The following is a 12,083-nucleotide window of genomic DNA, read 5'->3' as shown; positions in this document are numbered from 1 at the left end:
AATTCAGGCCTGCTTAAAGTATCATCAAGAGATGTATCAGTGTAGCCAGAGCCTTGGAAGGTATTGTGTTTCTAGGTATAACACCCTGGAGATTGTAACTGTCAAAGCCCATGTTTTACCAGGATGAGTCATCATTTTGTATGCAGTAGCCAGCTCTTTTGGCTGATAAAGAAAAGGGTGGGGCCGTGCTCTAACATAACTTTTCCTTTGCTATATGCACTTACAAAGTCAGAGAATAATCCCTTCATTTATAAGAAATTATGACTATAAATCTGGCAGACTCATATCTCCAATCTAGGTAGCTTGGGCACTGCTAGCTGTCATCTAGATACAGCAACTCAAGAGTAAGAGAAGTGCCTGAGCCACACCAGGCTTCTTTGGCACAAAGTTCTCATATTCTGTGCCACTGCAGCTTAACAGTTGCTAATACCCACATTAGCTTGTTCAAAGCAAGTCAGGCAAGTAGTCACTGCGGAGTTAATACATCTTTTCTGCAGAGGGGAACAGTGATTTTCTGCCTGGCCTTACACTAAGAAAAGGATAAGTGGTGTCTTAATTTTCTCTTTGTGAACACAAAGAAGGGCCAGCCACCATTCACCCAACAATATAAGAAGAGTAATGTTCTCTTTTGTTTCTGAGCAGGCAGATAGTGCGAGGTCTTAAGTCTTGAGGGGAACTTCACATTTTTTCTGAACTAGAATTTTTCATGAGAGAGTATAAGTTTCTCTTTTTTTGAATGTCTGGCACCTCTCCTTTTATTGAATCAGAACATGGCTTGGGCTAGAATTGGGAAGGGTGAAATGGAGCTAAGAAATTTAGAAAATAAAAAGGGTGGATGACTAGTGTTTTTCAGAGGAACATGTCCAACTTTAGTAGGGTTACACAGACTGCAGGGATAGGAGAAAGAGCAAGATACAATAGCAAGAGAAAACAAAAGCAATTCCCTAATGGAAATAATTAATACAGATGAAAACAGTGGCATTGCCCAGGACTTATTATATCCTTGTTTCTAAACTCTACAAACTACATGACTGTAGATACTGTAGTTATAAGAATATGATTTATGGAATGCACACTGCAGCACATTTTCCTTTTATAATGGCTGTTTTTCTACACAAATGTGCCTGGATAATCTCCAGTTCCTCCCACCCTAAGAAAAATACTAGTTTTCCCTTTTCTCAAAAACACTACAGGTATTCCATAGGCATGCTAACTTTATTGTTCTGTTCTTAATATGGTAAGTAGAATAGCTTTTTTTGTTTTATTATCAGGAATTTGTATATTTTACTTGCTCAGCATAACTCAAAAGCTCTAAATCTCCCCATACCAGTTCAGTTTTCAAGGAAACAAACCAGCTTTTACATCCAAGCTGAGAGTAAGTGTTGGCTGTGTCAGTCAAAATGGAGAGTGTTGTGTTTCAGTGCATTGCAAGCAAGTACAAATATGAGATTAAAAGGGAAATACCATTTTAACCTTAACTATATAATTTACTACCACAAAAACCACAATAAGCAATTATTAAAATTTGGCAAGGATTTGTGATTAACTTATGGTTTTAATAGGAGTTTTATTCATGTTTAAAGCTATCCTTGAAAGACTTAAAAGACTCATGCTAGACGATGATTCCCAAGAGACTGAGTGAACTAGGAAACTTGTTCAAAATGCACATTTCCTGTAGAAAAACAGTTCCATGTGGGCTTTCAAGACAAACAAAAGAATGTCTACTTCTCTTAAATCAACCAAATTTTGTGCTTTGATGTAAGCTTTGTGAAACTCAGATTCCACAATTAATCATTTACAGACATTTTCATGTAGGTTTTATAACTTCACAAAGCCAGGTCCTCATACAGAATTGATGCATTGGTCAGGGTTGTGAGACGGAACTGTGTGTTTGTGTGTTCTTGACTGACAGGCAACGTTAATGAAAGCTGGTAGACTGATATGACAGAAAGTTTTGCTTGCAAACATAGCATGGATTCATACAGTACACATTCTGCTGTGCTGCACAACAAATATGATTTTAGCATTATTTGGAGGAATTTGCCACAAAAAATATAACTGTCTCCATGTATTTGTAATCCTTTTCTCTGTAGAATGAGTGGTAATTAGATTTCTTCTCAGAACAAACTCTTAAAATACGAAGCACATTGTTTTCTGTTTTGTTTTGTTTTGTTTTTTTCTGGCAGCAGTTCAGTTCCCACTGGGGGAAATTCAGCCCCCAAGGAGGGTGCAATTATGCGGCAGACTGTAGCCCCTCCTCACGCAGGACTCAGGCTAATGAGGAGGAGGAAACAAGCTAACCAACAGAATTCAAAATGTCCTGTGGGGTGGGGTTGTGGCCTAGATACCAACAGCATACGGTAAATTAGCAAACTCTGTAAGCAGCTGTGTTGGGGCAGAGGAAGAAAAATGAAAAGAATTCCCTTTTCCATAGTAAATCAACTTTCTAGTGTAACTAAAGCAGATTTAAAAAGAAGATTATTAAATACTACTCTATTAATTGCATTCATTTTTTCATATTTCAAAGTTTAGTACTGTTCAGTTTTAAATGTAAACAAGATCTCAAAGTTTGACTTTTTGAAGCAGGACTGTTATAATCCTCTGTTATTAGCATTTTGACATTTGGTGTGGGAACTGTGATGTTACAAGAGCACAACCGCCAGGAATAAACAAGCCAGGGGACAGATTATGAGAAAGAAGGTCCCCTTTTACACATATCCATCTCAGTGACTAATAACACAGAGACAGGAAGTATTTAAAATATCATATTTCAGTGCGAAATTCTGTCTGAGCATAGAAGTTAAAAACCAAGATACAATAATTTCTCAAGTCTGAAAATGTAATTGTCTACAGAAACAATTAATTTTGAAAGTTTTGTCAAATGTAGTATTTCCCATAATACATAAGTGTATTAACTTAAACCATGTCTTAAATCACAACTAACATTTAAAATTACACAGCAAAGTACTGCTTCTCTATCAAGTCCCTCAGTGTCTGTCACAAAAGGCAAAAGTAACTGTGCCACTAGAAGCCACCTGGCCAAAGCTTTGCATGTATCAGCCAAACACTTAGGAAGTGGCTCCTATCTGCCCTGTACATAAGCAAATCAACTACTAGTCTTTTCACTGATAACAAAAGGTGATTAAACTTACAAGACATTCTGAATTTTCCTTTTTTGGAATCAGGACAGAAGCCATAGAGGGAAATGGCATTTCCTGAGACAGGCTTTTAGTAAAATTTGTTATCACAAACTGACCCTTGTCTATGCTCTGGCATGCCCCTTTCATGAAACTGGATACCAGTTTTCAGGAATGAGTGTGTTCAGAAAGCACAATCAAAAGAAATTCATTCCAAACCAAGACAGATTGCAACAAAGGTACAAGCAGGCTGTCCGTAAAGTCAAATGCTTACACCACCACAATCCCCATTTTGATGTTGGACCAAAACAGATCAGTGGTAAGAAAGTTTACATAATTTGTGCTGTTTACCAACAGATAGATACCAGTGTAACAACTGTCAAGCCTTCTAAGACCTTTCTGTGGTACTTCCCATTGAATCATTACAAAACATCTTCTCTTTTCCTTATCTACAGTTTTACAAAGATGCGAAGGATTGGTGGCTGTTTGGTTTCTATTTCTGCATGCCACTGGCATGTACTGCCATCTTTTATACGCTAATGACCTGTGAAATGTTAAACAGAAGAAACAGCAACTTGAGAATTGCTCTCAGTGAACACCTCAAGCAGGTAAATATTAGGAACACCAATGTTTGAAAAATACTATTCTTCTCTCTTTGGGTTAGCTTAGAAATGTTCCAAAGTGTCCTTGTATCCAGTAAATTACAGAAATCTATGTAGGTTACTTATGAAGTTAAGGTATTCATTTGAACCCAGAATATAAGACTAAAGGAGATACTGACGACAGCACACTGAGGAAATGAGCCACTTTCTTTCTTTTGTTAAGTACATATGACAGTTGTGCTCTCCTGCTCTTTAACCTCAGATCAGTACTGGCTAAATGCTTTGAAATTTAGTTACAAAGATTTGCCAAAAAAAATTATTATTTTTATTCACAAAGAAATGACTCCATGGGTCCCCCCTACTTTTGGCACACTTTGATATGCAACTTTAGTTTCATATAAAAAGCAATTGTAGAACAACCTGGTTTAGAATAGAGTGGTTTCTTTTTTTCAGGGTTATTGCACTTTTGCATTACCACTGCTGTAGCTGCTTTGAAAGGAGCAACAAGAGACCAGTACAAACAAATGATCATAGAATAAAGTCACTCACAGAATTGTCAGATCTCACTTAGCTGTTTTTGCAGCACTGCCTGATGTTTAATTCCTAACTGAAATTTCAAAAACAATCAGTAGCTTTTCCCCTGCGCTAACGTCAGCCCCTCAAATTCCACTCTTTCAAATTCCACTCTTTCAAATATCACATTCACAGATGTGAATCCCTAAAGTAGTCCCCTCTGCATTGGAGTGAGTTGTCTCCAAGGTTCCTCCTTCGCTGGTTCACTCCAGATCAGGGCAAACCAGAAGATCCTCCCCTTGTGCAGATCCTCCACTTTTCCCACTCATCAGGGTCCTGGGGCCGGGAACACGGTCTGTCCTAGGGCTACACAAAATCTACTCCACCCATTAGGACTAGAATGGTATGTACCAAGGAATCCACCCTCCAGCTTTCCCGTCATTATGTGTAGTGCCCAGAAAACTATTTGGACTGGTTGCTGGATGATTAATTTATTCCACTATTTACAAATGCCTGTCTTTTTAACTGTCACCTTTTGCCATTCTTTCTTCCCTTCTTTCCCTACAGCCTTGTACACATCAATGTCTAGTTACGATCTTTTTTTTGTATTTTGATAAATACTGCTATTTTAAGAAAGAAGAAAAAATAATAGTAGAATTCAAAGCCTCACAACACTTACTGTAATCATACATTTGTCTTCAAGTTTTTTAATGTTGATATTATTACATTATAGTGGCAGTTCCAGAAGTGGTATTCTCACCCCTGCATATGCTTCTCTGTATCAAATCCATGACTACCAAACACCATTGGTATGCGTTGCCAGCAAAACCCTAAACTATCTGTAAATCGCTGGAGCCATATAAAATATCTATTAAGTTTAAATTATTTCCTAAGTATTAAGAGACTAAGCTGTAATATAGACATTTCTAAAATTTTCTTTGTAGAGAAACTATTTACTTAAGAACATTACAATCACATAGCAAGGATCACATAGAAAAATTAATATACTGTGCAGTATCCCCTTATGTAACATGATGGATACTAAATATAAAATCAGAGAGAATGTGACATCCAGATTAGGTACATGGTTGAATGGAACTTTTATTGTCAATTGATTTAGGTGCCTTGGGCTTAAAAATTGTCCCACATCAAGGATTAGGTACACATGGGTTATCAAGCAGGTGTGATCTCAGTTTCTCTCATATATGAAAAAGGTTTCTTGCAGAGTAGCTATGTTTTTGAAGGAAGAGATTTATCTGAGGGACTGAGAGAAAACTAATCCAGTGTAGAGGAATAAGAAGGACTGGGAAATCAGTCAGGTTCAGAAAAGCCCAGCAGTGGATTTTCCTTGGCTAACATCTACAGTGTCCTGGCAATGACTTGTGTGCTCCAGCTGCTCCACTGTCAGTGATGAGCAGGTTCTGTTGAGAATAGTCAGAATTAAGAACATGACAAGCCCCATAAAAGTTAGTTCAGGGACACCAGGCAGTCTGGAAGCTACACTTCGGGAATCCTTGCACACTTCATCTAGATTACTTACTTTGCTCTCAACATCACTATACTACAATCACCTACCAATATGAATTAGGCACTCAGTCATTGTTCTCTTTACTCCTTTTTCTAGCGTCGAGAAGTTGCAAAGACAGTTTTCTGTTTAGTAGTGATTTTTGCTCTTTGCTGGTTCCCTCTCCATTTGAGCCGAATTTTGAAGAAAATGGTATACAATGAAAGAGACCCCGGCAGATGTGAACTGCTCAGGTACTTAATTTTCTATGTCAATCAATTGTTTATACTGAAAAAATATAATACTACACACTTGGAGTTTCTGTTAGAAATGTCATTGTGCATGCAACTTTGGTGTTAGAAGAGTAAACACTTTATTTTATGACTACAGCCATTTTCAGGGGTTTCAGTTTTAATGGGGTAGCCTAATTTCAATAAACGTTAACTATCACCATTGCAATCGCTTTCCTCTGGCTTTTTTAAACTTCTGTGAGCCAGGCTATTATAGACCTGGCATGGTACATGATTAGACTGAGGGAGTTATTAGGTAAGAGAGAATTAGTTTCTGGGATAGAAAGGATTGTAACTACAAAGAGCATGGATGCTTCTACAGTATTTGAACAGTTTAAATGTTTCACTTTCTCTTTTGTTGGCTAGTTTCTTGCTGCCATTGGATTACATCAGCATCAACCTGGCAACCATGAACTCTTGTATAAACCCAATAGCTCTGTATTTTGTGAGCAAGAAATTTAAAAACTGTTTTCAGGTAAGATCTTCTTGATAGGATTTTATGCCCAGTTGATGAACTGTATTAAATTACTTAATTATTATTCATTTTCCGCATCTGGGAGAAGAGGCATGCAAAGGAATGAGAGATTTTAAATTGTCTAGTTTACCAACTAGCAGCTCTCATCGCACATATACCAAATGGAAAGTGGAACTATTCACTTTATCCGAAATGCTAAACCAGTAAATAAGTTTGACATAGTCCTCATATGTAAACATTTAATCTAGATAGACACGCTCTTGTAAGAACTATCTGTATGTGACATGTACACGAAATAAAATTTGACTGATGACATATTTCCCACTCTAGATGAAGACAAGGAACACAAACATAGGAACCCAAGCTGCCTGCAGTAAAATAATCCCATTAACATCTAAAATTTTCAGGCTTGAATACCGAAGCAGGCACCTGAGTTGACTTTTGCAATTAAACACACATCATGGCTTTTACCTGCATTTGCCTAGTTCCTACAGATAAAAACATCTTTTAAGGCTGAAATAATTGCCTTGTGACACTGTGCCTGTACAAGTACCCATTCACCTAATAAAGCAATACAGGAAGAGAGAAAATGAGAGCATTAACTGGTAAAGAAAGCAGTGAAATGGAAGACTGACTCCTTTCTATCTGCAAAGAAAAATGATGACAGGACTGAACCACTAAATTTTAAGTCTCCAAATAGGCAACTCAAGCTACTGAAAAAGTATAAGAAATTATTAAAATAGAGAATATCTGTTTGTAGCCTGCTCATACATACAAACTATTTTAAGGGAGTATTTCCACATCATAAATAAGAAGGCAACTTTCCTTTTCACAGTCCCCTACTTCATTTGGGAACTGTGGAGAGGATACTATGCCTGAACTTGTCCTCAAGTGAAAGGGAGAAGTAGCAGTGGGTACTACCAGGCTACTCCTCATATCATTAGTTCATTCTTTCCAGTTGTTCTTCCAAATAAAATTACCATCCAATAACTCTAATTAAAGAATTTTCAGCAATTATTTAATCCTTGCAAGTTTCTCATTATAACTTACCCTTTCTCTTCTAGTACCAAGGTCATGAATTCAGGCAATCTTTCCATTTCATATTTGAGATTCTCAACCTACCTCTGTTGCTGTTTTACATACCCACTCATAGATAGATAGCACCTATATCTTAAGTCTGGCTTTACCTTGCTGCAACAAACTTCTCCTTGAGTTCAGAGATACCATCTACATAGAATTAGGCACTAGTTTTCCTGAAGGGAAGGGAGGATAGCTGAAGAATATTTTCTGCTCCTTTCAGAAGAGACAACTGAACATACCAGCCTGTGAAGAACCTGGGAGTACCATCCTGAATGATCTTCTATTTTTAACTGTGAAAAATGATACACCTCAATATATTTACTGTCTCTTTTCCTAAACAAGTTTGTCTTCTTTTAAGATGTGAGATGAGACCTAAGTCATGGGCCGGAGAATTTTCTTTTCTCTTACATGCTAAGGAGCATGCTGATCCCTAAGTTTGGAGTGCAGTGAGAAAGAGGGAAAAACAACCCAGCTCTTACAATATGCGTAAAGTTCTGTGTTAGTTCTCAATCTATTTACCTTAGTCAGACAAATTTCCCTTTTGATACGGTGGAAGTTTTTCTTAAATAAGAGGCACAGGCCAGGCCTAATTTGCTGCATTTGTGATGTTTAGTCACAAGAATTGTTTTTATTCTAGGACAAAAATCTTGCCTGGGTGCAGCTATCAGAATTGTCTGTTTATTTCTGAATAAAAGATATAGGATGCAATCTGCATAGAATTGATACATTTGTGTTAACCTTTTTTTTTTTTTTTTTAATTTCCAGTCATGTCTTTGCTGTTGCTGTTCCCAGTCTAAAAGTCTAGTGACTTCAGTGCCCATGAACGGAACAAGCATTCAGTGGAAAAATCAAGAACTAAACAATCACAATACAGATCGAAGCAGCCATAAAGACAGCATGAACTGAAAATAAGGACTCTGATACCACTTCAGAATCAAACAGGAAAAAAAAAAGTCTCAAAAAAGCTATTTCAACAGGAAGCCCAGTGACTGTTCCATAATCAATTCAGCCATGTGCAGCCTTGTACCTAATTGTAGAGGTGACTGAGTAGATTGACTGACTATAACTGTGGAGTTCTGTGAACTGATATCCACTGGATGGTAATTCAGTCTCTGCAAATTATATTGATGTGATTATGACACGAAAAACTGACTTGGGCTACACAGGTGGTTTGCTCTTCTGAACCAAGCAGGAACTGTCCAGTGTCTGTGACTGATACAAAACAATCTTTTTACCTGATTGTAACCTAAAATTAATCACTCCCGAATTTTTCAGGAGATTTCAAAATTGAATCTGTCTGTGACTGTATTTTCTTTCTGGCCATTTGTCTTTTTTTTTGTGGTGGATATATTCCATGCACCAGTATGTTTTGCATTTTGTTGTTGGTTTTCAGGTTTATGTTGGAAAACGTTTACATCCACACCAGTATTTTATTTACTTATGTTACAAAGGATCAGGACATTAGCTGGGCAGTTCACATTTGCAGCACTTCAGTATTCAAAAACAGGAAAAGACTATTTAAAGTAGCATCAATATTTGGCACTTAAGCACAGATTAATACCAAAAAAGAGGTATTAATAATACAGTACTATACTGTGTTATGTATTCTAATGCTCTGCACAAAATAAACAGAATAAACCTAATGTATATGAGCAAAAATAATGAAAGATGCCCACAGAGGGGCACCTTACAATATGTTTTTAATTAGCGTATCATGGAAATTCTTGAAAAATATGAACCTATTAATCTATTTAGACTATAGCTGCATTAAATCTAAGTTGAAATGAGAGTCAGTGGAACACAGTGTAACATTATTAAAGCTGTCCAAAGAGTTCTGAGAATGTGGTTATTATTGTAGCAGCTATGCACAACACTACTTACACATTGTGAATATGAGGTTATAGTCACAGTGAATGCAGAACTATGGAAGTCCATAACAGTTGGATGTACACAAAGACATTTTGTGCCTTACACTTACAGAACTTTTTGTCTTACTCTCACAACGTTCCAAGATTTTAATGGGGTTTGATAGTTTATTAGAATTATTAGCCATACAAATGCTATTAATAATATATAGAAAATGTTGCTTGCATACATGTAAACTGGTGATTTACTTATTATTCCCATCCATTATGGTTACAAAGCAAGAGATTCCTTGTTTGGCTATAAAAAAAATTTAATAGCTAGCCTTTCATTAAATCATGGAATTAAATAGTGTGGTGTCATATATAATACATCTTATGCACAAATCTGCTAGGACCTTTATAGCATCTGTTGTGCCAAGCTGAGAAGCGGTAAGTAAAATTCCACAAATTTTTAAATATCCGTTACATTTCAAGTGAAAGATATAATCCTGCATATTTTTATTTACAAGGTCAAAATACTAGTGGCTACAGTGACTTCTGCTGCACAAGTTTCCTAAATGTTTACATTCACACAAATCTTCTAAAGTATATTAAAAAAAAAAAGTTATTTAAAATGGTTTATGTACTTTTCTGTGTGCTTTTGTCTCTGTGACATATATGTATGTATAAATACAGACAAATTTATGTTCATATGTTATAAACCTAGATATAGTCTTCTGACAGTGCTCTGTAGTAGTGCCTAAGAGCACGGTATTGAATGAAACTTGGCTGAATTTTATTCAAAACATTTCATCCTCAAGCTGTATCAAAATAATAGCAAATGAGTAACAATGCTTTCCTTTGAGAATGTTGAGTTACTGGGTCTCTTTATACGCTGACACTTGCGCTGCTCCTTTGACAGTGTCTTGAGCAGATGATAAAGGTAAACAAAACAGACACAAGGAATGGATTTAAGTTGTAAATCGCCACTTCTTTATTTCAAGGCAGGAAAAGCCTTGTTCATATTCCCCTCTTCTGTTATTTATCTGATGGTTAGATTGACCAAAAAATTCACAGTATACCAGCAAACCAATAATCTGATTGTTCAGAGACAATCTTTTTGACCTGTCTACATAAGACTGTGAGCAGTAGACACAATCAAGGACAGAAACTTCAGGACCCTTTATTTTTTACAAAAAAATGCATCTGCCTGCAAAAGATTCAGATTCTCAAGCTGACCATTTTTAGGCTTTACCAGCACTGATGCCAAACACAAATCATGAAAAGCTAAAAGTTTTCCTTCCAGAATTAACAGTGCAAACATCCATTGCTTTCAAACCAATAGCTGGCTCTGCTATGTGGTGAAGACATATGCATGTGCACACACAAAACATACTCTAAGTCAGTTCAGCGTAGGTGGAAAAAACATGTTCCCACTCCCCAAAGAGCTGACTGATCTTAGTGGCAGCATTATAAAATACGAAACTTTTTTAACTAAAGAAAGAAAGAGGGTAAGATATCTAACAGATGTGAGAGGTGTTTTTTAGAATGCTTTAGAATTATTTTTGGAAGCTTACTTAGGGATCAAAGTCTGCAAAAACTAACTGGTGATCCTCAAAACATCTCCTCCAGCCAATGGAAGGACGAGACAGAGCCTATATAACAGTGACAAGTGAGGTCTTGGAGGTCTTAGACTCTGTTTTGCCATGCATGCTCTTTTTTTATTTTCACTGGTGACTGCTGCTCCCACTCAGAAACCAATCATAAGGACAAAGGCTGTTATGATCTGGTGGTTATGGTGAAGGGGGAACTGTTTCTGTAAAATTTACTAAGGTACGTACTTTTATATTCTCTCCTTCTGTTCCCAATGATAATGGTATATTCCTCCTAGGCCTGTGTCTACCCTCAGTTCTGAAGAAGCAACATTTTAAAAAGAACCAACAGAAGTCTTCCACAGTTCTGAATTTCAACCATATTTAATTTTAACCTTTCCTTTTTCTGCCAAGTTCTGAAAAAAAATGCTCTGGCATTTCTCTTTGTGCATCAAAACCAGTGTAGGTTTAGTCGTGATTTTGCTCTGCTGCTGCACAGAAGCTGCTTTCATAAGTGTTTTTATGTCTGCTGCTTGCATTCTCTGCAGGTGAATCAAGCCTAGCTTTTTTCTGCAGTTGACAGGATCTGTATTCTGCAAGTTTCAGATTAATTTCTCACACTCTTAATAATATCTATTCATCATAATAAAAATCCATTTAACTATCACAATCATCTTTCTGTTGACTTCACAATTCCCAACTATTTTCAGTCTAGTCGGTGTAAAATTTCATTGACCATTTTCCTTTATATACAGTCTCACATCTCAACTTCAAACACTTCACAGACTTTAATTTTAGAATCCAGTTTTTCTCCTTGTTTTCAATATGAATTTATTTCAAGCTACCTTGCTAAACATTTCCTCTTTACTATATGTTATACTTATTTGCTTCAAAGATACAGCATACATAGGTTTTCACTTTTACATATGTTTCTGTTTATTTATTTAAATATGAAGCTGTGCTTCAGACTTGACCTTAGCCCCCTACCCAATTTCAATAAATTTTACAGAACAGAGTTATCATCATAATGATGTTCCAGAGAATTT

General features: G+C 36.5%; 1 protein-coding gene across 4 annotated transcripts in view; it reads left to right on the top strand.

Moving 5' to 3' along the window:
• EDNRA (endothelin receptor type A) overlaps window positions 1-10,080 on the top strand; it is a 33,330-nt gene extending 23,250 nt beyond the window's left edge. For 2 of the 4 annotated variants that reach the window (XM_005499864.3, XM_005499865.3), the window contains exons 5-8: window positions 3,593-3,745; window positions 5,877-6,010; window positions 6,413-6,521; window positions 8,367-10,080. In XM_005499864.3, the coding sequence (XP_005499921.1) occupies window positions 3,593-3,745; window positions 5,877-6,010; window positions 6,413-6,521; window positions 8,367-8,507 (537 nt within the window). In that variant the 3' untranslated portion in view covers window positions 8,508-10,080. The remainder of the gene's footprint in view (window positions 1-3,592; window positions 3,746-5,876; window positions 6,011-6,412; window positions 6,522-8,366) is intronic. The other 2 variants (XM_065061912.1, XM_021284031.2) reach the window with 1 other exon arrangement.
• Window positions 10,081-12,083: the final 2,003 nt, after the last annotated feature.

The sequence above is a fragment of the Columba livia genome, chromosome 4 (assembly GCF_036013475.1).
Source record: "Columba livia isolate bColLiv1 breed racing homer chromosome 4, bColLiv1.pat.W.v2, whole genome shotgun sequence".
NCBI classification, from domain to species: Eukaryota; Metazoa; Chordata; class Aves; order Columbiformes; family Columbidae; genus Columba; species Columba livia.
Note: the sequence above shows the minus strand (reverse complement) of the source record. Positions and strands in the feature narration are given on the sequence as shown.